Below are 27,939 nucleotides of genomic sequence, written 5' to 3'. Positions count from 1 at the left end.
ATGCAACATTCAAGTGTATATCATATTCTACATTACCAAGGAGCTTTTGCCCGTAAAAATCGATGAAAACGAAACATGAAACCTAAAGTGGCCATTTCTTCTCTATATAACCGAACATTCGGGAAGACTAATAAAACACAAAAGTCCAGCCGGTTTTTTTCACTCTCCACATTTAATATTTCGGTCACTTGCTGTTTTGTTCACAGTGTTATTGGGAGGTCCTTGACCATTTACCTTGTGATTACTAGATTTCCCACAGGGCTTGAATGTAGCAGCTCTCAGTGACGGAGCAGAGACAGAGCGGCAGGGAGCTGCCAGCATCGTCTCATACCGTCGCAGGACAGAAAGGTGTGAAAATATCGGTCCTGTAGACATCCTAGAAGTAATACACGGATACGGCATTGTTTTGATAATGCTGTCACACTCTGAAAATGTTAGTATACTCGTCTCGTTTGGCTACATTGTGTACTAGCGTTAAGTTACATGCATTGCTATGTTAGCTAGTTTGGCGTTAGCATAGCGGCTAGCCGTTGCTATAGTATTTTCCTATAGTGTATGTTAGCGTCAGCTAGCTAACTAGCTTGCCGGTTAGCTTCTCGTGTCATTCTTATGTCTACATGTGTATATGGTCATCGACTTGACCTCTTAATTACATCTGCTATTGTGGAAACATGTTGGAAATAGTATTTTCTTTGAGGGGAAGTGTAACGGTGTCTGGCGGCTGCTGAATGTGTTGCTCCTCTTTAATCATTTGACAGCTCCGTTTCGGCGGAGATATGGAGACGCCGGGGAGGATAGCAGCAACACCGGACAATCTGGACTTCACGGTGGAAAACGTAGAGAAGGTGAGTGTTTGGACCACTTGGTCCTCATCAGAAATGTATACAGAACCCGGTGTTTGTGGATTAAATAAGTGGTCTTGTTGCATCAGAGTTTGAGGAGGAAAGCATGGTATATGTATCTGCCGTGTAGCTACAACATGTTAATATGAATACATATACGTTTCATTATTACTAATTTCCCATGGAAAGATAATGTTTGTATTTAGAATGTAGCTCACCCTTTTATTTTTAGAAATACTAATCAAATTATCATTAAAATAACAGGTTGCAGCCCGCCATATCTGTTATTGTAAAATGCTCGGTCTTGTTTTTCTCAGTTTGATTGGATATAATTGTGTGCGTATGCGCGTGCGTATATGTGTGTGTTGACTGTGGCTGCCAGGTTGCTGTGATGAATCTCTGTGCTTGGTGGCCATTGACTTGGACACGATGGGATGGGTGGGGAGACAATGGGGAGGATGGAGAGTCAGAGTGAGAAAGCTGCTCCTGTGGAAGAGTCGATGTGATGGGATGGATTGGGGGTCGAGGGGAAGGACAGGGTCGATGTCTGTGACAGTGGCAGTAAAGAAAAAAAGGGGGGGTTAGTGAGAGGAGGTTCGCGATGCGACAGAAAATGATTTGAGGCAGGTTTGAGGGAGAAAAGCACATTCCTTTGGGAGAAATGGCTTAGTCTGATATTGGGGTTTCTTGGTAATACAAGTGGAAGAAGAATGGCAAACAAGAGAAAAGCTTCTCACTCAGTTCTTCACACAAAGAAAGTGATGCTGTGTTATATTTAGGGGATAGCAGATGTATCGAGAAAATGTTATATATTTATCATTCTTCAAAATCTCTGTCAGAGAAAATACTAGTGAATATAAATAATGTTTGCATACCTAAGTAAATGTATAATTCATGCCTGGGAGAATCATAAATAATTATTAATGATGGATCCTCCCCTGTTTGACAATTGCCGAAACAAACCTGAAACACAAGATAGACAACTGATGGCTGTTTTAACCAAACTAATAATAATAATAATAATAATAATAATAATAATAATAAAAAGACTAAAAATAGCAGTACAGTCTTCAAATGTTCAGGTTTTGTTCAGGTTCCTTATTTTATATTAAGAAAAACATGTAGCTGGGAGAATCATAATGAATTTATTATGATATATTAGGGAACCTTTAGTTAAATCAACTGATACCCAACATGACAGATTTGCATTGATTCTTTTTTTTAAATTAGATCAAGAGATGCATTGGTGTATTCAGTTTCAATGAAAGTGAAACTTTGCTTGCTAAAATAAACCTTACAAGCACCAATCGTGCATGTTATTCATCAATAAAAAACAAGTCAATATTCATTCAGTGATTCATTTGTTTATCTGACATTGGAGATGCTTGCATTGGTAAATGTCAGTGTGATGGTGATTCAATAAACTATTTTGAATCAAAAATATTTGTAGGAACATCAACTGTGTTGTCATTACAGTGAATGTTTAAACACTGAACTTTATAATGATCTGCTTTTCTTTTTTTAAGACACTTGGAAAAAGTATGAAGCATCCACTAAAATATCATGACAGAATAGCTTGATGTTTTATTCAGATTTATTTTTTGTGGGTTTCTAGTTTAAAGTGCATCTTTTAGATCCTGTTAGAGCGTTCCGTTTTCTCCGAGGGGTACAGCACGCCATCAGTAATCTCATTAACTGATAAAACTGACAAACAGCATCTGAAATATAATTTCCCTTGGAGGCAATGTGCCCTTTAGTAATAACACTACTGTAACATCTCAGAACTGATTTAGTTTTGTTATAAAACTCAGCTATATTTAGAAAGTATTTTCAGATTATTTGATATTATATTCTTACTATTTGTGCCAGATGATTATTTTCTCTCTATATATTTACATGTTTTAAATGTAGCTCATTTGGCTTGATGTATTTGTAATAGTTATGTACGGCATTAATAACATGCTGTTCATTCACTTGAAGAAGAACGAGTTAGAAAACTAGCGTAAGGCATTTTAAACACTCTGATATGTTGCTCTACCAAACAGCAACAAGTAACACTAAATAAACACTCCACCAGCAGACATGTCATCGTATAAAAAGTCGAGTTGCGTTTCCCATTAGATGAGAGCTAGACCAGTTGCTCAAAGTCTGCTGTAAAAACACCAGCAGTGCAGAATCATCCCTGCTGTTGTTCAGCAAGACGGTGGAGTGTGTGCTTGTTGAATGCAGGGTGCTGGAGATGATGGTTCCTGGCCCAGTATTTGTATGTGTCCAATAGAAAGCCCTTTGTTCAATCTTGGGTCTGTGAAACAAAGTACCTCATTGTCAGTGTCTTTGTGTGTGTAATGAATGGCCATCTATACTGCCTTACATTTCCGCTCAACTATAATTAGCCTCGTCTGGAGTCACTATTCCAAACAAGAAGACTTTTTTCAGAAAATGTCAGAACTCTGCACATTGCCGTGAAATAGTGTGCTATTAGATTTGTATCATTATGTTAGTGTCCAGACTGACCAACAACTGATTCACCACAAGAAAAGACCAAAGCGCAGTTAAACCGGGTCAGCGTGGGTCTGCAGCACCTTGCTCAAGGGCACTTGCCAGCGGTGTTCTGCCTTTTATCACTTGCTTACCTGTCTAACCTTAGGAGGCTGTTAAAGTCAATTCAGTAGGGTTTAACTCCTAAGCTGAGAACTGTTTACAAGTAGTGTTAGGATGGAATGTATGTGACAGCAAGTGTTGTTTTCTTTTAAAAATAGTTGAATGCCATTAACATCAGAGCAGAGCCAACCAGCTTAGGCACTACAGAACACAGCAGAAGAATGTGATGCTGAAAGTGACGTTTTGAGGTGGCCAGAGAGGATATTTCAAAGGTAAAGAAAAGGGATCATGGGGACCAGTCGTTGAGAGAAGCAGATGTTTTGTAGATCACTTGTTGATTGTTTTGGAATCTTTGTTTATTTTAGGAGGCTTGTACTACACACTATAATTTATGAAATTACTATTCTGAATAAATTGGTGGAAACTGTCCATGTAGCTGAGGTGTGCACGTTGAGGCACCTGGTGCAAAGGTTTGTTTGCTGTTAATATGCTGAAATGGTATCACTATTGGCAACATGTTCTTAATTTCTTTCTTGGCTGCGTGCTGTCAACTACCGCCCGCGCACACTCAAACAAACTTCTCTTCCTTGTTCCCTCATTATTCATCATTCCTCTGCATGTCTTTGGTTCTCACAGTTATAGCACAGGGTCAGTGGTGTGGTGATGCCTTCTGCAGCCCAGCAACAACACTGCCTCCATCACTAGGATGACTTTGATGTGACTCGCTAGGGGGCCGATGGGAGACACTGAACCTACGGCAGCAAGGTGCCGTGTGTGTGTGTGTGTGTGTGTGTGTGTGTGTGTGTGTGTGTGTGTGTGTGTGTGTGTGTGTGTGTGTGTGTGTGTGTGTGTGGAACTCTCACAATGCTCCTATTACCTCCGCCTGTATCTTTATTTTCTGTGTGTGTAGAGCTTTCTAATAATGTTTACAACAGCGTCATGCTGCCACCTGCTTCTCCTTATCTACATCTCTTGCCTTGAAATTAATGAGAGCAAACTTTCTTTCTTCCTTAGATAATGATCATTTTCTTATTTATGTCCTTCATATGTTTCTTGATATTTTGTAAGGTAAATGCATTGTTGTGTTTTGACGTCAATGCAGCTCAGGGCATACACTATAGTTATTCTCCTGGTCTTGGTAGTGAGCACATAAGTGTTACAGTAAACCATGGCTATGTGTGAGCAGATGGTGAATCCTTCTAGCTGAGCCATGTTTTTCTCATTTCCATCCCTCTTCTTCCTCCTCCTGCTGAAATGGACTATAGAGGAGGCTAATGACCTTGGACAGTGTCTGCCAGGAGCACGCCACCCTCAGGTGAAGCCAGGTGGTTCAGGCACATTGCCACCATCTGTAGATACATAGCTTATGCATTTGCATTATAGGCTTCAGCTGCAAATAATTGCAACTGTTTCTTGTTGTATGCATGTGGTTTTGCTTGTTTTAGGAAATCTCTTAGTAATGGGCAATTACAATTTGTGAGTGGAGATAACTGGAGATTTTTTAGGCGAAGAAAGGCAGTGGTTCTTTGTTCATTTTGCTGCTTTAATCTTTTCACAGACTGTTTTGTGTCTTGAGCGTTGATAAAAAACCTCGGAAGAGCAGACGCACTCAGACACAGCGCTGTTTGGTGTGGGATCAAGAGAGGTCTGCCATCACGCAGTGGACTGCAGTAATGATCCGCTGCTGCTTTGAACTCCGATATCACAGCTTCATTTACTGAAAGGGCAGAGGAGAGCTGACTAACCAAAAACATCCTGATGCTCAATTAATCCTATTTTAATCGCAATTAAGACTTTGGCTTTCAAAGATTATGAAAACAACATAATCTAAATAAAACGATTATTTAATTTATTTTAATTTTTTTATTGGTTTTTCAGTTGAATTATACTTAAAGTTCACGGTAATCAACTGTTAAAAACATACTGTTCAATTTTCTTTTTTTCAATAAATGGATGCTTTCAAAGTAAATGGATAATCGTTTTTAATAATCATGATATCAATTATTGACCCAAATAATCGAGATTATGATTTTTGCCATAATCGAGCAGCCCTACTTTTAGGATGAATACGTTATAATGATCCATAGTGAGACCTTGCCGAATCGCAACCCACTAACACACAGTCTATGGTAGTCTGTAAGAAAAACATGTATTTTCTTAGATTCAGTGGTTTTCCTTCAAACTGCTTTGAAAGTGCAAGATTCTCATGCATGTTAGTTGGCTAAAAAGACCTAGCAGCAAAGCCAGATGCATACTGCATACACAGAGTACCTGCTGCACTTTAAGGCACCATAAGCTATTTCTCACACACACAGTGGTGTTCAGAGCCTGCTACAGTACGCTCAGACAGATAATTGTGTTCCAGATGGCAGACGGAGTGAAACACCTGAGACTCTGCTTCCTGCAGGCATTGACGCTGTATTGATGTTCCTCTGTACAGATGCATCATCATACTCTGTGACCCACTGTGGCTTCCTCTCGGTATTATTCCTCCTCTCTTGTTTGACAGCCTGAACTTCTTTGATGGAAGGGAATGGGAAGATATGTAGATTTTGGAAGATGCCTGAGATAAAGAGGGCGCGCTGACACAGAGAATGAGACTGGATGGACAGTTTAGGCTGGAAGGAGGTGACTTCGAGACGGAAGAGAGAGAATGACTGCTGGTGGAGGAAGGAGAAGGATTCAGGGGTAAAGACGAGGATCAGAAGCTTTCTGAATAAAAATGTTTCCCTTTGTTGCTTGTCAGACACTTAGTGGTGGCTGCAAGCAGTCTAGGTTCAGTGAGCATGTTCATGTGTGCATTTTTGTGTGAGACAAAGAGAGAAAGAAAAAACAGGCATATGTGCAGAGTAGCGCCCAAACCTCTCCTCTCCAGGATTAGAGGCGTCTGTTTAATTAATGCTCTCTTTTCCCCTTCTTTTATTTCCCTCTTTCATCATACATCTACTTTCTCTCTGGCTTTCCTGCTCCTTGTCGTTCTCCCGGCACTCAAGTGCTCATATTACCCCGAGTGAGCGGTACTTCACAGAGTGCTGCTTTCAGGTCATGGCTCTCCATTGTTCAGGTTTTTGAGGTAAACTGTCTGCTACAGTATGTGTCTGTGTGTGCTTGCCTGTTTGCAAGTGAGAATTCAATTCTCTTTTCTCAAGGTGACATCAAATATTTATCAGCATTCCATCACACAAGAGCTCAAAGGACTATCTCTCTTCTCTCTGCTGGTTTGTTATCTTTATAACCGAGTATTGAATGTTTGCGGCTGCACAATAATATTTTGTATGGCTGCGTTATATATCTATACGTGAAAATATACAGGATGATATATTTGGTATCTGGTATTCCACCAGATGACGACAAAGGACTTGTTTACATCTTTTTTTTAAGCCTAAATATTTTCATACAGTACAAGTGTCTTTTTGCATTTCAAGCTTCCTCTGGACTAGCGGGTACTGCTTTGGTTGATTGATAAATTGTCCAAGTAGGACACTGATGTTGGTTCGCTGCAACACCCTTAAATCAGTGTAAATTAGCCTGTGAAATCTCAGCCGGACTTGTGCTGTTCATTAGTCATACAAATGAAAGTGTTTCCTTTTTACCAAGCAGTTTAATGAGGTTGTACTGTAGGAGGTGTTTGAGTTCATTGGCTATAAACCTGACATCTCACATCCTGTAATGAGACTATTGCACATCGCAATCTCACTGATATAACGATAGATGGGACCGACCTATTTGTCGTGTATTTGCACTCATTTCTCAAATGGACTTTCGACAATGTTTTAAAACTCCTTCATGGTTTTACCATCCACCAATTGTAATCATTCTTTAACTTTTCTTTCTCTTTTTTCCTTAGGCCCTCCACCAGTTGTATTATGATCCCAATATAGAAAACAAAAATCTGGCCCAGAAATGGCTCATGCAGGCTCAGGTCTCGCCGCAGGCCTGGCAGTTTTGCTGGTCCCTTCTGAGCCCAGATAAGGTATAGTATACACCCAAACACACAATAACATGGCAGGAAAGTATTTTGCATCGTTTGTATTCATCTGATCATTTCCCACAGGTGCCAGAGATCCAGTACTTTGGTGCCAGCGCGCTTCACACCAAGATTTCTCGCTACTGGTCGGACATCCCCACAGACCAGTACGAGTCTCTGAAGACCCAGCTGTTCTCACAGATTGCCTGCTTCTCCTCCGGGTCCAAGATGGTGCTCACCCGTCTATGTGTGGCCCTTGCCTCTCTGGCACTCAACACAATGCCCGAGGCCTGGCCCGGCGCTGTGTCAGAGATGGTGCGCGTGTTCCAGGAGGAGGGCGGGGGGGTGGACGGGCGGGCACGCTGCCTGGCATTGCTGGAGCTGCTCACAGTCCTGCCGGAGGAATTCCAGACCAGCCGCCTGCCGCAGTACAGAAAGGGACAGGTACGTCTGTGGGGAACATCCCCCCCCCCCCCCAGCAGGTGGTGATGGCCACCTGTCCAATATTCACAGGTTTCCTTTGGATCATTTGCTCACCAGTATGAATCGAACCTGAATACCTTTCTAGTCTAGGGCTGCAGCTATCCATTATTTAGTATCTGATTATTCCATCCAGTCATTTTTTAACAATTGCTTTTGCTTTATTTAAGAGCAACATTTAATAAACATTGTGAAAATAGGACCGGTCCTAAATGTACAATATATAATTCATACTTTTTAGAATTTGAGTTACTCAAGGACTCTGCTGCCATATAATTTACCCTCACAATAAAATTAAAATATTTTTTTCTTTTTTCTTTTAATTAAATGATCAGTTAAGCTTCATGTTGGTGTATCTTCTGGCACCCATATAGAAACAACTTCAAATGAGTGTACTCGTTAAGATGGGAACATATTACACATTAGTGATATGCCAGCAGTCTAACCCTCATTATCTTCCTCCCTTTAGGTTCGGGGGGCTCTGGGCCAGGAGTGGGGGTCAGTGTGTCCCTTACTGCAACAACTGCTGCAGAGGACGGACAGCCCGGGGGCGGTGAAAGCTCGCGTGTTGCGCTGCCTGTCATCTTGGGTGCTGCTGGATGTGCCCCTAAGTGAAAGCGAAAGCCTGGTGCACGACTGCTTCAGCGCCCTGCCTGATCCGGAGCTCTTCGACACGGCGGTGGAGGCGATCGTCAACGCCATCTCACAGCCCGACTCCCAAAGGTGTGTACAAATGTGTGACATCGTGAACTCGAGGCAGAACAAATAAATAATGATACAGCTTTAAGCAATGAAAGGTTGTCATTGCTTGGAGAAATTGCACTGGAGCAACACAAAAAAAAGAGGTAGAAGGGGGGGAAACGGAGGGGAACAGAGTGGAAAAATTAAAAATGCATTAGCAAAGGACTGGCACAGACATGGTGGGCACTGGGAGGCATGGGAGGGAGGTAGTGAGCGAGTGATGCAGGGCAAGTTGACAGCCAGGGGGAGGAGAGCGGCATTTCTCGGTTGGCTGCCATTGCCATGGTTACAGAGCTTGGGAGAGATGTCATCATGCCGTGGTTGATTCAGACATGGCAGGCACCCATTACCCCTCCCCGAGGGAGAGAGAGAGAGGGAAGAAGAGAGAGAAAGAGGGCGTTGGTGACGGGGCGATAAGAGGAGAAGAAAGGGTGCTGAGGAAAGGTGTGAAATTGAACAAAAATCAAATACGTCATCCTCCTTACCTCTGCAAGAGGGACGGCTCTGTGAAGTGGAAACACATTAATTAAGCAGAGCAGATGGTGGGAAGACAATTAATTGGATGGAGTTACAGGTAGAACCAGCCGCAAGTGTTACCAGGCGCTTTAGTTAAGTGTTAGTGGAAAAAGATCAACTAAATGTTATTTCCGTTTTGGTACTTTATCACTTAAAACTGATCTCAGCCCTGTGTGTGTTTGTCAGCTCCTCCCAGAAGTCTTGATCACCCTTGAGACCTCTGTTTTTAAAAGAACATTGCGTGATTTATGGGTTCCCATTTGATTTATTTGAATAATTTAAAAGTATGTTGGATGTTTGTTTCCTTGTACTGTGTCTTAATACTTGTCCTTGTTTGATGTTGTGAATAGAGCTGCTGTTATGCAAGAAACATGTCAGACTTGATCTGACAAAGTATTATTATTTTGTGTCAGGGTGAAAAAGAGGGAAAAGTAATGAATCTACTGGAAAACCTGATGCATGTTTCCCCCCCATCCTCCCCAGGAAGTCATAACCCATCCTTTTTCATCTTTCTTTGTGTATTCTATCTGTTTTATCTTTTCTCCCACGCTGCCTCTGCTTCTTTGTGCTCTTCCTTTCCCCGTATTCTTCTCTCGCCATCAGTACTAAGCCCTCCTCCCCGTCTCTTGTTCTCTCCCTCTGTTTAAACACATTACACTCAACTCATCTGGGGGGGATGCTATTGGTCCAGCTGCATCCTGTTGCCAGGCAACCCATTTCCCCTGTTTCAGAGTGTTGCGGTAATTGCAGCGGGGATCAGAGGTGGGGGTGGTGGAGCGAGTGAATAAAGGAGGAGTCACGAAGGAGGCAGAAAGTGTGTAACAGCAGGGCAGGGAGAGGAGAGGACAGCCTCAAAGAAACCTCCGGAATGTCTTTTCGCTCGGAGGGGAAACGGGGAAACGACTACAAATCCATTCCGCCCTTTTTAATCGTATCACAAACACACCCAGCCCCATTTTCCTACGCTAAGAGTGCATGACCTGCATTTGCACAGCTCCTTGTTAAAAATGAATGATCTTCTGAGTGCATAAGTGCATACTGATTCTCAAATGTACACACACACACACACACACAGTCACTCAGTGAATTGCAGTGGATCCTCGCTCTGCTCTCAGAGATACTCAGACACAGAAGATGCAGGTCAATACAAGCGCAGGTACAAGCTTAATAGATGGTGGCCAGATTCAAACACATCACAGCAGGGTGGAGCTCTCTCCAGAGGATGCTGAGTCAGCGTGGGCTGCCGAGGAGGGGACTCTGCTTCATAACGCAGGATCATACATTCAGCTGCTGGGCTTATAAAGGGTCCTGAGGGAAATTAGAATGATAAATGCTTCATAGCTCCAGGGTCTGAGATGTATTTAACCTGCAAAGCAGAGGTTGAACATCAGCAGCATTTACTATTGGCCACCATTGTCTTTGCCTTGGCGTTTTCTATAAGCAATAACTAAGACTGAAGCGACAACGAAGGATGCATCGATTGCAACATTTTCTTTCGATAAAACAACAGAATAATGAGATCAAATATTATTTTATACTGTGGTTGTAGATCTTATCTTTTAAAAATGCTGTAATTATTCATTTTAAATACAATATTTCTTTATACAAAACTATTTACAAATCGGCATCCATTTACAAGAATGTAGGTGTGTGTGTGTATTATATTATGTTAACTCCCACTCCTAACGCACACCTACTCTGCAGAAGGATAAGAAGAGACGGTCACTGCCATTACTCTCAGCAGCATTGGGAATGATTTGCAATATAATATATTTGAATATATTTCCCGCTTTTTTTCCCTGATGGTCTGAATAAGTCGGAAAATGTGTCGGTAGTCACTTTGTAGAAATGAAATTGCAAAGTGGGTCTTGCTAAATCTAGCGCGAAATGGGCCAAGTTTGCAACACTGTGTGGCTGTGATGTTTAACGTAAACCATCTGGTGCGTACCAACTGCCATGCGTGAATTTGACCTGCGTGTGAGAATTTGACCGGCCAATAAAAAAGATATATGAGACTGATCGGCCAATCAGCTAAAAACCAGCCTGTTTTCACCAGTGGTTAATGGGTTGGTGAATCTCTCACGAAAACAATTAGGCGACTAATTGATTAGTAAACAACTGTTTCTCTTTAATAGGCCAAATTGTTCAATGAAAGTGAATTGCTATAGATTAGATCCTCAGAAAAACACAGAGTTCCAGTAGTGTCTAAGGTTGATTTGGTGTGTTTTTTTCTCTTTTTACTCGTAACCTTGCTGTGACATTGATGAATATTCATTGACATGGACCCACGTCCTCCTTATTGACGTTCTCATGAAAGATGAAGCACCGCCTGTATACCACAGAACCCCTTAGGACTGACACATGTGATATGGTTTACATTTATGGCATTCTCACACACATACACACACTCTTAGGGTTACAAAGGGCGGAACATTTCCGGTACATTTCCATGGGAAGTTAAGCTGGGGAATTTTGGATATATTCCATATTGGAAACTTTCCATGGGAATTTATGGGAACCAACTGGGAATTGAGGGTATTGTAATCGATTTGTATCATATCCAAGCATAAATATAAACGTTTTGTCATAAGAAAACATCCATGCAAAATTATACAATTTAAAAAAAATAAATAACATGACATTTCAACAGAACAGGTTTTAATTATTTTATTGAACAATCATTTGTTTCATTGAAGAACAAAAACATGAATGTTGAGTTAAATAATACTCATCCCCCCAACCACACTGATTAAGAAATGTGCTTTGGGCTCAAAAGTGTGGTCCAGTCTTCTAGAAATCCTCTGTGCATGTGATGGAGGGATGCACAGTGCCTGTAGGGGTGTGGTCTCAAGAGCCATGCAGTAAGCAGTGTGCTATGTGCATGTGATTGAGGAATGGCATGGATATCAAGTGTACTTGAATGGCATCCGTTTGTTTTTGTCAAGATTATGCTAAAATATACTTTCCCCACTATATTTAAGTTCCCTATGAAGAGCCAACCTTCAATTTAGAAAATTCCCGTTTATTCCCATGGAAAATTTCCATCTTTGAAAATTCCTGGAATTTTGCAACCCTACACACTCTGCTCCGTGACATTCAGGCGCACATACACGTCCTTCATCTCCAAATGTCACCCCTTCACTCGCCTTCATTAAGGGTGTGTGTGTGTGTGTGTGTGTGTGTGTGTGTGTGTGTGTGTGTGTGTGTGTGTGTGTGTGTGTGTGTGTGTGTGTGTGTGTGTGTGTGTGTGTGTGTGTGTGTGTGTGTGTGTGTGTGTGTGTGTGTGTGTGTGTGTGTGTGTGTGTGTGTGTGTGTGTGTGCGCACACACACCATTGGGTCCATGTTTAGGTTTGTGTGTCAGCACATGGGTGTGTTTAAGAGTGAAGGAATAATAGATGGCTGAGACAGCAGGACGAAGACAGAATGATAAGTGACAGCAGCTCTGAGCTTTGAATAGATTTCCTGGCTCCCTGCTAGATGTGTGGGTCTTTTAGGGTGGGTGTGCTGGATCAGAGGTGGGACTGACACGGGCTGAGATTTGATTTGAGATAAACACTTGTCTTGAGAAGGAGCAATAAATATCAACCTAGCTGTGAGCGCTGTGACTCAGTTTGATGTTCACCAGTGGAGCTGCCTGGCTGGGCATGCTATGTTTTTTCTCACTTATACAGCACACTGTGCAATGTTTCAACTCATGTTCTTAAACCCTCACCCTACCAACTGGGGTCCAAATGTTTCCAATGTTTCCTTGTCACTCAATTTGTTAGTAACGGCTTCATATCATTGTTTTTGGTTTCTGCTTTATGTGTGTGTGTTAATGATTGCCATGGGCCCTTATTAAAACATGACACACTATCAGGCGGTAAGAGGCGCGAGTCATTTTGAAGAAGACAGTCTGTTTTTAGTTTTACACAATCAAAAAATTGCTGTAACGTTCCCAAAATAATGAAAAGAACATTTCAGATTACATTAATTTAATAGTGTTTCAATGCTGTAAGAAGATCTAAGCTTAAATGTTGCTTTGATGGTTGTTTCTTCCAATTAGTATCTCTTGGGGTTACCAGAGAATTCAGTTTGAATTCCCTGTATGTTAAACGACGTAGCTAGTATCAGGGTTCAATGAACTAACTAATGTCTGTTGTTTTTTGTTTGTTTGTCTTGTAGATATGTGAACACCTTGCTGAAGCTGGTTCCTCGAGTGCTGGCCCTCCAGGAGCAGCTCAGAGAGGCAGTTCAGAGCGGGGACATGGAGACCTGCCACGGTATCTGCCGGATCGCCGTAACGCTGGGAGAAAACCACTCCAGGTGTGTGTGGACACAATTATAAAGACTTTATAGTGCTTTTATCATGGCCTTAATGATTTCTATACATGTCTCAATACCTGTTTAGTCTTGGGAACGGTTACACTTTCCAGTTTAGAAACCAATCCTAACAAAAAGGCCTACTATAAACAGGTTTCCTAACATGAATTTGTCATGCAATATTCTGTCCCAAGTAGACACTGTGCATTCTCTACTTCTGTATTGACATGTTGCCATGTCTACTGCCTGAATGACGCAGCGTAAGAACGTTTCTTTAGAGGAACTTCAATGGAGAATTTGATAAGCTGCTGTGAAGGGTTTAGAGTAAGCCAAATGACTCTTTTTCTTTCTCTCTCCTCCATCCACCTCTCTCTGCAGGACTCTGTTGGAGCAGGTGGATCACTGGCAGGGCTTCCTGGCTCTAGTCAACATGATCATGTTTTGTACGGGCATCCCCGGCCACTACCCGGTCAACGAGACCACCAGCTCGCTCACACTCACCTTCTGGTATACACTACAGGTAGGGAATGTTAAATCTGATCTGAAAGATAAAGTTATGTTGTGGTAATTTTAAGCTTCTTCTTGCCCTGTTGAACATGACAGACTATTTGAGAATTAATTTGTATTTATCTTTAATTATTTTTTTGTACTTTGTTATAATTATTATTATGAGTGAAAAAAGAAAAAGTATATATATTATTATTGTTGTATGTTTTGTTTCTGACATGTTCAATAAATTGACTAAACATTTTTTTTTTAAAAGATTGAAAGAAATCATCTTTAGATCGACCATATAAAAAGACCACTCCCTGCACATCCTTATTGAATGAATGGTCTTTATTGGTCTTTGTCTACAGTTTTCAAATAATACAATACGACGGCTTTTCTGACAATGTAACAACAAGGTTACGTTTTCAGACAATATCTGCTTGCACAAGGTTTGAGCAAGCACATCATTTATAGTTTGTATTACAAGATGTATTTCTTCTCGGTTATGAACAGATGATTTGTCTTCGGAAAGCCTGTTTGAGTGTGTAAAGAGAATATGTCTTGTTATGTTCCAAACCCAAGACAGTTGTTTTCCTCTCCTCAGGATGAAATAATGTCGTTTGAGACGGATAAGCAGGCGGTGTATCTGCAGGTCTACAGGCCGGTATATTTCCAGCTGGTGGATGTTCTGCTACACAAAGCCCAGTTCCCCACGGACCAGGAGTACGATTCCTGGTCGTCGGATGAGAAAGAGCAATTCAGGATCTATAGGTGTGTATTTGTACATGTGTATGCCTGACATGTTGTACTGTGTTCTGTGCATGCTCATTTCTGCTGCACACTGTTTCGCAAGAGCGTTTCAGTGACAGTTGTAAGCGTTTTAGAAATGACTCGATGACAGGATGAGTGTGTTTTGCTCTAATAGACTCTCATTGCAGCTGAGAGGGCAAAACATGCGTGTCAGCTAGATTAGCAAATAATAATCTGAGGTTACATACTTCTAAAACGTGTGTGTGTGTGTGTGTGTGTGTGTGTGTGTGTGTGTGTGTGTGTGTGTGTGTGTGTGTGTGTGTGTGTGTGTGTGTGTGTGTGTGTGTGTGTGTGTGTGTGTGTGTGTGTGGATGTGTGTTCTCAGGGTGGATATCTCAGACACACTCATGTACGTGTACGAGATGCTGGGAGCGGAGCTGCTGAGTAACCTGTATGAAAAACTAGGAAGACTGTTGACTAATACCGAACAGCCCACATCATGGCAGGTGGGTGACACATACACAGACCAGAAAAGGGATCAAGTGAACTATTTTCAGCTTCTTTGTTGCACACAATCCAGTACTGAAAATGTGTCATAGCAGATTTGTTACGACAGTACTTTGTTTTTGTATTTTTCATATTACTATATTTATTTTTGTTTGCAAGTCCACTTCATCAATTCAAATAAACCTAAGTGAAGAGTTTATTTACAGGATTCAAATATGTGGATTTTCAGTTATTTTCCATTTCTGCTGCATCTTTTTTTTATAACTCAAACTCATTTTTCAGTTATCAACTGGTGCTCAAAAACAAACTAACCCTCCTCCTCCTCCTCCTCCTCCTCCTCCTCCTCCTCCTCCTCCTCCTCCTCCACCAGCACACAGAGGCCTTACTCTATGGCTTCCAGTCGATAGCGGAGACGATAGATGTGAATTACTCTGACGTCATCCCCGGCCTGATAGGACTCATCCCCAGAATCAGCATCAACAACGTGCAGCTAGCAGACACAGTGATGTTCACTATAGGTGAGATTCATGCGTGGATTAAAAGCATCCCAGCACATGTTATAAAAGTCAAATCGATTTTTAAAAAAAGTGTATTTTCAGTACAGGGACACAAATATTCTTATTTAGTCCCCACACTTGTGATCTGTGATCTCCTCTAGGTGCGCTGGCTGAATGGTTGGCAGACCACCCGGTGATGCTCAGCAGTGTCTTGCCCTTGGTACTACAGGCTTTAGGGAACCCAGACCTTTCTGTCTCATCTGTCTCGACACTGAAGAAGATTTGTCGGGAGTGCAAATACGACCTTCCGCCCTACGCAACAAACATAGTAGCTGTCTCTCAGGTACTTGTATATCTATTTTTAATATATTTTCTTTACCCAGTTCATCAAAAATGAGAGCCAATTGCTGCTTTTGCAGACTTTGTCTTATGTAATCCTGCTTTCCAGAAATAACATTCACTCTTTGAAATGACGTCAGTGGTATTATTTTGGAGTTACTTTTTACATCTAATTTTGGCTTTGTTGTGCTTTCAAAATGATTGAACTGTCACACTGACTTTCTCTTTTCTCTCAAGGAGGTGCTTATAAAGCAGATCCACAAGGTGAGTGTGTGCTCTCCCACATTCACTTTCTTCTTTGTAAGAATTGTGTTACATGTTTCCAGCCTGTAGTTTAAAGAACACATGTTATGTGTTGTGAAATCACTTCAAAAGGAGTGTTTGGATGGCTTGAGGTGGGGTTGTCTTCGGTACTTATTCAAAGTCAGTGAAATACCGACGGTAGATTGCCTCACTTCAAAACATCTGAACGATCCCATTTACGGCCTCCTTGAAGTGAAGGTTAACCTGCGATCATGTTTTCTCACAGACGAGTCAGTGTATGTGGCTGATGCAGGCGCTCGGCTTCCTGCTCTCCGCTCTCCCTGTGGAAGACATCCTGAAAAACCTACACTCTCTCATCACCCCCTACATTCAGCAACTGGAGAAGCTAGCAGATGAGACGGTGCGTACACTGAACAACATGTAACAGCACTCACACACACACACACAAACACTGAGTTAGCCCAGCTGGACTCTGGCCAATAGGAACAGGCCTTGTTTCTGTGTGGTGACACTGCAGTGGAACATTTCTCTGCGGGACCAGATTGGATTTGACCCTGCACCATGGGCTAGTGACTCACATGGAAGAAGTGAAGACACACTTTCTCTCACACACACACACACACACACAGCACAGCAGGGAAGACTATTTGAACTCAGAAAAGGCAGACACACTTACAGTAGGTCATTTTTACACGTGCATGCACCAAGTCATGCAAAAGAAAATGCTTTACCCTTTTCTAAATGTCAGTTCTACTACAGCCACATCTGCGCAGCCACATCTCTGGATGGTTCAGATGTGGAGCTAATATTATCTAAAAATACACCGTTTTGATATATTGTTATAAAAATAAGTTCTCCTTGTTCTGACATCAGTAAACACTTCAGACGGGGTGGACATGGATGTCTGCTTAGATGAAGCTTCCTCCATTGCGTCAGTCCCTGTCTCACCCTCACAACACACACACACACACACACACACACACACACACACACACACACACACACACACACACTGTCTCAACCATCCTTGCAGACTTCCTCCCTCTTATTGTTTATCGTCTAGATCAGGGGTGTCAAACTCAATTTCATCGCGGGCCACATTAGCATTATGGTTGCACTCAAAGGGCCGGTTGTAACTATATAAATATACATATATAATATATAAAATAATGTATTATATTACATTATTGCCTCTGAATTGGATTATTATCGGGGTAATAACTAACTACGTCTGAAAGCAGAAGTCCAGGGCAAATAATTGCAAGCCTCTTCGGTGCGCATGTCACAAAACGAGATGCATTGTGGGACATGTAGTTTATGAGCAACCAGTTTCTGTAAAGAGGCATGTAACCGTATAATAAACGTATTATATTCTTTGCCAGCTCTTGCGGACCACATAAAATGAAGTCGCGGGCCGGATTGGGCCCCCGGGCCTTGAGTTTGACACCCCTGGTCTAGATCTTTGATGTATTGGCATTACATCAGACTAGAAAATCAGGCGCTGTGTCTCTGGAGGCGAACAAATAGTGGCACCTAGTGGCGGAGACCCTCGGGTTACATTACATCATGGGGGGAATGACCGGCCTGCCTGCGAACACAGATGAAGTCACTCTAAATGTGTCTTCCTGCCGAGTGTGCACACACTGTTCTCGTTTTAGAGCGAATGTACAGGAACAGCATCAGCATTGTAAGGGGAGGGAGCTTTACGGAGAGATGTTGATGTAAGAGTCCTCTTCGTGGTACTTTGGCTCTGTAACATCACCATGGAGACAGAGCAGTGATTTAAAGACTGCTAGTGGAAACCTAATCAACCTGAGGTGTCACTGAATGTCATCGCTGGCATGACAATGAGCAATTACCTTCTTTCTGTCACATTGTTGAAACAGCTTCCTGGTGACTGCTGGTTTTCCAGTGAAAGCAAAGATTTTCTAGAACAAATTGACAATTCCAATAATCTGTTTCTTTTGTTCTCGTTGCAGCCCAATCCCTCCAATAAATTGGCAATCATCCACATCTTGGGGCTGCTTTCCAACCTCTTCACTACGCTCGACATCAGCAAGCAGGACGATGAGTCAGCAGACGGCTCAGCACCACCTGTCAAAACTGCCCCTCCTCCACCAGGACCAAACCCGGTCAGTAATCACACTCCTTCATCATTGTCATCGTCGTGTCATCGTCAGGCTGAATCTATGGATGATAGATATTTACCATATGTTTAATTAAAAGTAGCAATAGAACTTGTTTTCTTTAACTTATGATGATGATAATAATAATTTAGTTGATGTTGAATTCACAATGATTCAGGGCTGTATAATTATAACAACACCTAGGTTTGGATTGGTTCCCGATGACCTCCCTTTCATTATGCCACTCTGTCTCCCACTGGGTATGAATGAACGATTTACGGCAAAAAGCCCTGGAAAACAAATTACAGTACGTCCTGTTCCAATGAAAGTAGCTCGATGAAGTCATACATTGGCTCCGGGACGTTGACAAGTTGTCTTTTGCCGCTTTAAAGGCTTCGTAATCCAGCACACTGCAGTTTGATAATGATGAAATGCAGTGGTGCACATGCTGCTCGGAGCAATGTGAGCGCCTCCCCCCAGTGTCGCTGGTTCGAGGGATGAGGGTGCTTTCTCACTCAACCATAGTCTTAAGTCATTCTGCTGATAGGCATGCACTCATGTGTAAATGCTAAATGCTACTGCTTATTTAGGACTGTCTTTTCATTCCTGTTAGAGCGTTTTACTTTGTGTTTTCAGGTGGTGGTGGTTTTGCAACAGGTGTTTGCCCTCATACAGACGGTACTCGGTAAGTGGCTGAACGACTCGCAGGTCGTAGAGGTGAGTCTTCGTCACGTGCATCCACGTACTGGCAGAACTCTATTTGTTTTTTGTTCTTTGAAAGAAATCAGTCCACATAATAAGACATGACATTTCAGTAAAGCCGATCTCATGTTGTCCCTCAGGCGGTGTGTGCCATTTTTGAGAAGTCAGTGAAGACTCTTCTCCACGACTTTGCTCCCATGGTGTCTCAGCTCAGTGAGATGCTCGGGCAGATGTACAGTACCATTCCCCAGGCCCCAGCCCTCGACCTCACACGACAGGTACACGCATAGATAAACAGTAGTAATCGTCCTTGAATTCTTACATACAGAGAGGACTGCGTAAGAGATAATCAGCTAGGCGCCAGTCAGCCCAAGGTTAATGAAGATACAGTATAAAACTTCATTCACAGTTACAGTATGTATTTGTGACAGTCCTCTCCAGCATCATTGGTTTGTCCACATAATCTACACTGGAAGATGTAATGCTAGGGAAACCTTGTTTCTTGTACACATGGATTGTAGCTCATGATCTTTGGATTCAGATTAATTCAATAAAAAATTCAAACTGGAAATGATGTTTGAAAAACCACAGCTGAACAGGAACCTTTGTCTGTCAAATTCAGACTCCAAGAACTGGGCACTCTTCAGAGCTTGTTCTCTCACTGTGCCTTCAGTCCAAACGCTATGACAATAAAAACTTTGCAGGGTGCAGAATTTAGATTTTTGAATCACCAATGCACTCGAAACATATTTAACAAGAAGGCAATCCTGGCACTATAAAATACGAGTTACAAAGAGGCAAACGGTGGTTATTTAACCACTGCAATACTTGAATGAATGTAAATGAATTGTGGAGTGCCTTCTTCTTCAGTTGTTTAGTACTTGACATATTTGATCTACAGTTGAGTATACAGAGTAACCACTCACCTCTTATTTCTCACACAGTCCAGTCTCTGTAACACAGGTTTCTGCAGTGCATGTACAGTAAAGACCACCTATGGTTTCCTGCCGTAGTCTGATTTCCTATAGTGTGTGCCGGTGAACTCAGCAAGTGTCTGATTTGAAGTCCTGCTGTTTCAGATGGTGCATATCTTTGCCAGTGAGACAGACCACTTCCCACCCATCAAGGCTCTGTTTGAACTGGTTACCTCTGTAACGCTGTCCATCTTCCAGCAAGGTAGGGGGTCCAGCAGGGGCGGGAGTGTGAAAACTGTCAAATGTATTGAAGACTGTGGTACCTTTTTTAATAATTTAATAATTCGGATCATATTTGACATTACAGCATCCAACAAATGTGTCAAACATTTTAAACAGATTGCTTTAAATCAGTTGTTTATTATGACGATATACTCACATTTGTTTCTGCGATTGAAGACCGACGCGATGATGCTTTTTCAGACACAGAATAGGATACAAAAGGTTGGAGGTCACTGGGCTCTGTTGCCACAGTCGACCTTTAAATGTTTGCTCTCATTACTCAATAATGGAGGTTGTTCGTCTGCTTGATGTTTTTGAAGTAACAAAAGTCTCAACTGATCCATTTATCAATGCTGACTGTTCCGTTTCCACTGATAAGCATTGATTAAATCATTGTCGAGACTAATGTTTACCAGTCTAGTATTTGCTTATTTATTTATTTGGATTGACTGTTTCAGTGTTTAGGCTGCATGAAAATGTCTTTCATTTTGTGAAATGTTGATCAGAAGCTTCTCAATGTGCGTGACCCCGGGGATAGTCTAGATGTTTACTTAACATAAAAGGGACATGAACGAGATGATGACATTTCATCCTCCAAACTTGGGTTAGGATTCCAGCGCTGTCTGCCTCCCCCCTTTCCTTTGTGTTGTCCCCCCTTTCCTGCTTTGACTGGTTTAGTATTGGCTGCCTCTCCTCCTGCTTCTTAACTTTTCCTTTTTTGAGCAGGTGCCTCTCAGTAGACAGTATCAGGGCAGGATACATTCACAGCACAGAGACCACTAGCTTATTCAGTTGGCTGACATACACTATAACATGGCAGTGCCGGCCAATTTGCTCCGTTTGATCAGGGGTTGTAGTCACTCCAACATTAATCTTAGAGGGATAGTTCATCCCAAAATAAAAAAAAGACATATTATTCTTACCTGTTTCCCTCTAGATTGTTTTGGTGTGAGGCCCAGAGTATTGGACATATCGGCTGGTGAGATTTCAGACTTCTCTCAAATACAATGGAACTAGATGCAACTTGATGGTACAAAAGGTGCCAAAAAGACATTGGTTAAACTGAACAGCAATTATTACTCATGGTCGCAGGTTAACCTTCACTTCAAGGAGGCCGTGAGCTAAATGGGATCATTCAGATGTTTTGAAGTGAGGCCATCTACTTACTAAGATGACTTTGTTGTGTAGTTTCATGTAGGCACTATTTTCTTTCTATAGAGCTACATCCTGCTGGGTGTAGCCGAGTGCCATCTGGTTCCCTTATATTAGAGAAAAGGCAGACATTTCTTTAGCCAACATCTCCATCACTTGGCATCTCATACCAAAAGTTCTAGATGTCTCTTGATATATTGCACTTCATGTCGCAGGAAAAAATATAGATTTTTGATTTTGGGGTGAACGATCTCATGTAAAGGCGTCTGAGAAAAAAACAATGTTTGAAAGTCAGGAATCTCAGAAGCTTCTTCCGGAAATGTGTGTTGTAACTGTGCATCACTCTGCAACACTTTAAAAAGTCTTGTAGTCTGTGTCCAGCACAAGGGGGGAGGTACTGATATCAGAACATATCCTGACCTTTGAGTGTGATTCATACAGATGGCTATGGGCTCACCTTTGAAGCAAAGGGGCTCTGATTGACCAGCTCTGAATGGACCCTCGACAGAAACCTCCTCCCCAGAAGCACCGTCTGAGAGGAACTGTGTTTCTTCTTGTCTGATCACATTGATGCCAGCGGTGCCTCTGGGGAAGGAGCTGAGGGGGGGGTTCATTCAGGTTTGGTGCCTCTTTCCCTCCAAACTGTAACAGTAACAGAGGTGCCTCCTGGGTTCCCACTCCAAACCCACTTTTGTTTCTTTAGGTTTTTTATTTTTCTCTCGTTACTTCTTTCTTTCTCTCCAAACAGACCCATGTCTTTGTCTTCTGCCTGTTTTCTGTTTTTGGTTGGTCTGTTTTACCAAGTCTGCCAAAGCTTCATATGCCCCCCCCCTTCTCCCCTTCGTTCCTTACTCACGTGTGAATTATTTCAATGAAATATTTTTGAGTTCTCTTTTTATTTCCACATGACTGTTGAATCTATTAAGTTGCTGTTTGTATATTATTCTTATTCTCTTATGATTTCTTAAGTTTCATCTTTATTATATTTTAGGACCCAGGGATCATCCTGATATTGTTGATTCATTTATGCAACTCCAAGCTCAGGTGTGTTTTTGGTTTCTTATTTCATTCACTTTGGGTTTCTCTCTTTTTCTAATTTCTTCCTGTTTTCTCTGTTCTTTTCTGTCTCTCTACCTCTTTCCTGTTCTTTGTTATCGGGCCCTCCGGGGTCCCATCACATAGACGAGGCAGTGGAATGAACTGTGAGGGAGATGTTTGAGAAAGAGACGTCGCTCTCTCCTCAAATGCTTCATTTCTAACAGTCGCCTCCCCGCACAAAGTACAGTTAGGGTCCTCAGTTTACCTGCAAACACCACCATAGCAGCCTGATGTGCTCATGAAAGAATACAAAACAGTAATAGCACAACAATAAGGATGTTATTATAATCACCCCTTTGCTGACTTAATTACCTGATTGGAGAGAAACAGTGGTATAAATTGTGAATGACCTAAAAATCACACTGCTGTGGTAAGGTGTCATTATTCATCACAAATGATCATTTATTTATTTATAACACTACTCTGTAAACATGCTGTCTCATTTGGTGAGAGTACTTTGCATATAGAAGGTTTTCATCCAACTAAGACTGTAACATGTGGGGGTATTCTCATGACTCACAGAGGGCCATGTGATCCTTCTTTTAATTAACATATTGGTTAATAATGCCGCTCAACAGGCTGCTTATAAAAGAGATAACGTGTCTACTTGTATGTGGACATGCCAATTATGGACTATTTAAAGCACTTGTTACGTGAAAAAACACAATTACTCTCACCGCCTTAGATGAAATATAAGTTAATGCGCCACTTTTGGGAAGATGGTGTGAAGGTATTGCGTTGGGGTCCCAGGTGGCTGGTTAGTCACGAGCACAGTCCTCCTCTGAAGTCATTCCTGCCCAGAGCCAATCAAAGCCCCCATGAATTAATATTCAACTAATATTAATCGGTTCAGACAAAATGGCTGATGGCTCTTCTGTTTTATATTTTTGTCTTCCGTCTTCATTCTTCTTCCTTTGTTTTCTATCTCTGGATAGATCTGACCTTCATCTCTCTCCCTCTCCCTCTCTCCTCTCCTCCATCCTGAATGAGTTCATTATTACAAGATGATTATTTCTCTTTATCTGCACATGTTAATTAATTACACACTTCTGTTGCATATTCAATCCAGTCAGTCAAAACAAAAGTAAAGTTTCAAATTCAATTGATAAAAAAAAACAACTAAACCATCATTGCCTTTAGTTTGACTTAAGTTTCCAATGATTTCAAAGTTTGATTTTTTGCAATTTGTTTGTTATACCTGCTGAGTTCTGCATTGGAGGATCTCTGTATGAGTTTCATATAGTTGTTCCTAAACACACGGAGAGAGTACTATAGCCTGGTAGGCAGATCTGCTCTCAGTCCTGTGTTGCTGTCAGATCCGTCTACCAGGCTGAGCGGGTATTGTTGATAGCAGTGTTTTGAAGGAGCTTATGCAGTGGAATGTGGTGAAGCAGTACCGTTTGGGTCGGGGCTCACAAACATGCTCTTTTTAATGCCTTTATCTGCCTCTTAGGCCCTCAAACGGAAGCCCGATTTGTTCTTGTCTGAGAGTCTTGATGTGAAAGCAGTGTTCCACTGTGGTGAGTTTGCACATCGTTTACACAGACACACACCCCAACACACTGTTCTGCTACAGTTCCTGAGAAATGTGTCCTTCTCTGATCAAACTGTAATGTTTTGACACCATCCTTCAGTATTTAATTTATGTTTCTGGCTCTTTTCCCCACTTCTAGGAGTTCTGTCACTCAAATTTCCTGAGGCACCGACAGTCAAGTCAACATGCTTGTTCTTTGTGAGCACACACACACACACACACTCGCACAACTTGAAACCCTGCCATAATCTGCATCTTTTTAAACGAATCAGTCGTCTTTAACTTTTAATGATAATTCTGTGTTTCTGCCGCAGACTGAACTGATACCCCGCTGCTCAGATGTGCCTCCTCTGGCTCGGGTGATGCAGGAGGATGGCAAGCTGCTGATGCAGGCCGTGCTGGAGGTGAAAAGCATGCACTACACTAAACATTCACTCAGAAACGTTTCATCATCTCACTGTTGCTGCATTCTGCTCATCAAACTTCTCTTCCTGCGGTAATTAAGTCCCTGTTGTCGTATTTCTTCCCCTCTCTTCAGGGCATCGGGGGCGGGGCGTCTCGGAGCCTCATGGACCAGTTTGCAGAAGTGATTTTCTCTCTGAACAAGAACTGCTTCTCTCTACTGGTCGTGTGGTTGAAGGAGGCGCTGCAGCCTCCTGGGTTCCCGTCATCGCGGGTCACAACTGCACAGAAAGATAACTTCTCACAACAGATACTCAGGTAACGCAGCCGGACATTTGTCATTTACAGGCTTATTGAGTGCTTCAGGCACGTTTTTCTGGTAGGTCAACACAGAAGTTAGCAAAGCAATTGTTCGTTGTTCAAAAAGCAAAATAAATGTTTCCATTGAAACTTTTTTTATATTGAAAAAAACAAACTTTGTAGCAAAGAACTTTGATATTTACACTTTGTTTAGATTAGATGAGTTTCCCTCGGTTCGGGGTTCCGAATATGTCTTCAGTCTCATTTAGCCACTTTTTAGCAACCATCAGTAAAAGCTTAAAAGGTTGTGTGGTTAAAATCTCTTGAGCTTGTGTTTTATATATATATATATATATATATATATATATATATATATATATATATATATATATATATATATGTACTCGATTGACTTTGAGACATAGGAACCTTTACTCTACGCTCCTTCCTGCAGCACTCTATTGGATAATGACACAAACCAGTTGGTCACCCACATGACTTTTTGCATAATCTAATTTTGTATGTGTGCCCCTCTCTTTACTGCCCCCCCTGTCCTGCAGAGAGCGAGTGAACAAGAGGAGGATGAAGGACATAGTGAAGGAGTTCACACTACTGTGCAGAGGGCTCCACGGTACAGAGTACGCCGCTGAATACTAAAACTCTACCCTTGAACTCTCACCAAACCGTGACCTCTGCCCCTCAGCGCCAAACAGCTGGATGCCACAACACAGCTCTCAAAAATCATTGAATGATTGTAAAGATAAACCCGCCCTGCTGCAGGACAAGACATAGAACCAATCCAGCACGGACCTGCCATCGGATTAATGGACACACATTAAATCCCCGGTGGCTTTAGGGAGGCTGGTCTCTCTGCTCAGATTTTTTTCTGTTATAAGATTGATTGTTTCTCTCTCCTCTGATTTCTTTGGAAGAGCTTCGAGCAGCACCCCCAGCATGCTGCCTCCTCTATCTCTGTCTTGTTCTGCCTTTCTAGATCTTCCTGTGGTTCCTAGGTTGTTTCCTGGTGATTAGCATCCATATGAAATTGGTAGTGGTATCGTACGTAGCTACTTGACATTATTTTTCAGAAATAAATCAAATGAATTATATAAATGTTTATATGTAAACACATATAGAAAAATGGTGGTTGTCAGTCCTGCTGCTGCTAATGGTAAGAGAAAAGGACCAATGCCAGTAGGGGATTCTGCAGGAGAAATGGCATGAACACAATATGTACTCCCAACCATCCCCCTGTGATCTCTGCATTTGCCAAATTATCATTGTGAATCTGTCCTTTTCCCTGTTTGTTCTATATGCCTTTAATGGAGAGGAGAGAAAGAGCTATACAAAAGCATAACTGGACTATAAATGGTCTGCTTTCCCACTCTGTCCTCTGTAACCAGGGCTGTACCTCATGTACATACAGCCCCAACCAGTCATACTGCAGTCGCCTCGCATCGTAGAAAGGTTTCTATGCATTGGTCCCTTAGGTAAAGCAGGACTGCCTACAGCGAAGGCTAGAGGGAAAATGGATCTAAAGTAGCTGGCAGTGAAAGGAGGCAGGAGATGGAAACTGAGAAGGGAACTGAGTGTTTGGAGGGATTTATAATCCTGGCGAAGGACTGCTTAGTCACTGTAATCGTGCAAAAATATTAATCAAGGTGTGCATATTAACAGTTATTGCCGAACACTTCTGTGTATGTGAGTGTGTGCGTGTGTTCATACCCGTACGTATGAGAGGTTGCGTGTGCACAGATGTATCTTTTTCCACTTGTTTAGTGCACTTATATTGGACCTACAGTACACATCCATTACTTCCTGTCTTTTTAACAAAGAGCTGGTTCATTTCTTCACACCACACCCATTTAAACTACTCTTTTCTTAGAGACTGATCAGACACGTCCAGTATCTCACCTCTGCTGCTCACCTGCAATCACACCCATCTATTCAAACCTCCTTATCATCTGGAATGACCAGCCAGTGATAATCCTTGAGCAGAGTCATCTATCCATCTGTTATTGACAGCAAATACTCAAAAGTCATTCATCCATCGGGTCACTGCCTTGGAGAGGACCAAGAAGGATTAGAGTTCAGTATCACACCGTAACATCTCTGAGAAAGTTATTCAGCATTTGCAACAAGAAATAACACTGACATTCTGTGCTCATCCATTATGCCAGAGACATTATCGGTGAAGTCATGTGACGGCTGTAGAATACACTGTTTAGTGAATCAGCAGGACCAGTTGATATCTAATAACACTCAGCATCCAAATGTACCTTGTGGTCTCTGCTAAACTTTATCTCAGACTAATCCTTCTGTCTTATCCGAGGTGCCTGCAGACATGTAGCATGTGTGTGTGTTTCGTGGGGGGTTTCGGGGTTCAGGGGACAAACATATCCAGTGTGTAAGACGCTGCAGAAAGACCCGAGGCAGGACTCGGCTCCGGAGTGAGCGTCACGCCTCAGTCTAATTTTAAACGGAGAATAATTGGACGATCCTCGGTCTGTATTGTGTTGTCATTCTGAGTTAGGATAATAAAACACTGTCACAGTTGAAAGAAAGAGAAGTGGATGAAGAAGGGGAGGGGGGGTATGAAATGTACATTGTTTTTTTTGTACCTTGGCTTTAATTTATTAAATATATCTAAGACTGCAGCTTGTGACTCTTCAATGTGTGGGAGTGCTTTCCTTCTGTTCTTTCAACACTTTAATCACCCCGAAGCACGCTGTGTGCACATCATGCAGATATTTTTTACATATCTCTGAAATCATTTATCACAGGTAGAAACTAAAATATCTTTAATTAGCTGTTATTGCCTCTTTTTTTTTAGATGTTGACATATCCAGACCTGACATCTGGAATCAGCACTTGATGTGAAATATGGCTTTCAGTATCATTAGGCCTGTAAAAAGGACTTAATAGATATTGAAGTTATTAGTCCAACTGGCCCCCACTCTTCAAACACTCCTAAAACACCAAAATAATTGATCTAAGAATAGTTTTATCACTTAATAAGTTGTGGTATATTTTTTATGTTTAATGAAATGTACAAACTATTGTGTTGTCTTTGCTAGCGTTGTCTGTAATAATATGTTCACATGTAAAATAAAGCAGTGCCATTTTATTTCCC

At 41.9% G+C, this 27,939-nt stretch overlaps 1 protein-coding gene across 3 annotated transcripts; it reads left to right on the top strand.

The window, feature by feature from the left end:
• Window positions 1-127: 127 nt before the first annotated feature.
• On the top strand, window positions 128-27,463 carry LOC117445280 (importin-13-like). 3 transcript variants are annotated; one of them, XM_034080817.2, is made up of 23 exons: window positions 131-348; window positions 759-845; window positions 7,291-7,416; window positions 7,498-7,854; window positions 8,360-8,613; window positions 13,313-13,453; window positions 13,829-13,970; window positions 14,544-14,710; window positions 15,075-15,195; window positions 15,567-15,714; window positions 15,855-16,036; window positions 16,270-16,296; window positions 16,562-16,696; window positions 18,276-18,428; window positions 19,059-19,139; window positions 19,265-19,402; window positions 20,204-20,300; window positions 22,464-22,516; window positions 24,024-24,090; window positions 24,244-24,302; window positions 24,419-24,508; window positions 24,643-24,824; window positions 25,367-27,463. In XM_034080817.2, the coding sequence occupies exons 2-23, from the start codon at window positions 777-779 to the stop codon at window positions 25,461-25,463; spliced, it is 2,886 nt and encodes a 961-aa protein (XP_033936708.1). In that variant the 5' UTR covers window positions 131-348; window positions 759-776; the 3' UTR covers window positions 25,464-27,463. The 3 variants fall into 3 exon arrangements, with proteins under 3 accessions (XP_071058948.1, XP_033936708.1, XP_033936707.1); XM_034080816.2 differs by having other exon boundaries at window positions 131-433; XM_071202847.1 differs by lacking the exons at window positions 22,464-22,516; window positions 24,419-24,508; window positions 24,643-24,824; window positions 25,367-27,463 and having other exon boundaries at window positions 128-433.
• The last annotated feature ends 476 nt before the right edge of the window (window positions 27,464-27,939 follow it).

This window comes from Pseudochaenichthys georgianus, chromosome 4, assembly GCF_902827115.2.
Source record: "Pseudochaenichthys georgianus chromosome 4, fPseGeo1.2, whole genome shotgun sequence".
Lineage (NCBI taxonomy): Eukaryota > Metazoa > Chordata > Actinopteri > Perciformes > Channichthyidae > Pseudochaenichthys > Pseudochaenichthys georgianus.
Note: the sequence above shows the minus strand (reverse complement) of the source record. Positions and strands in the feature narration are given on the sequence as shown.

Excerpts from the sequence above, each read along its gene's own strand:
- LOC117445280 (XM_034080816.2), top strand. The coding sequence starts at position 413 with ATGCTGTCACACTCTGAAAAT. Across the intron at positions 15,196-15,566 it reads AACAGCCCACATCATGGCAG|CACACAGAGGCCTTACTCTA; the intron begins GTGGGTGACACA and ends CTCCTCCACCAG. Across the intron at positions 24,303-24,418 it reads AGTCAACATGCTTGTTCTTT|ACTGAACTGATACCCCGCTG; the intron begins GTGAGCACACAC and ends TTTCTGCCGCAG.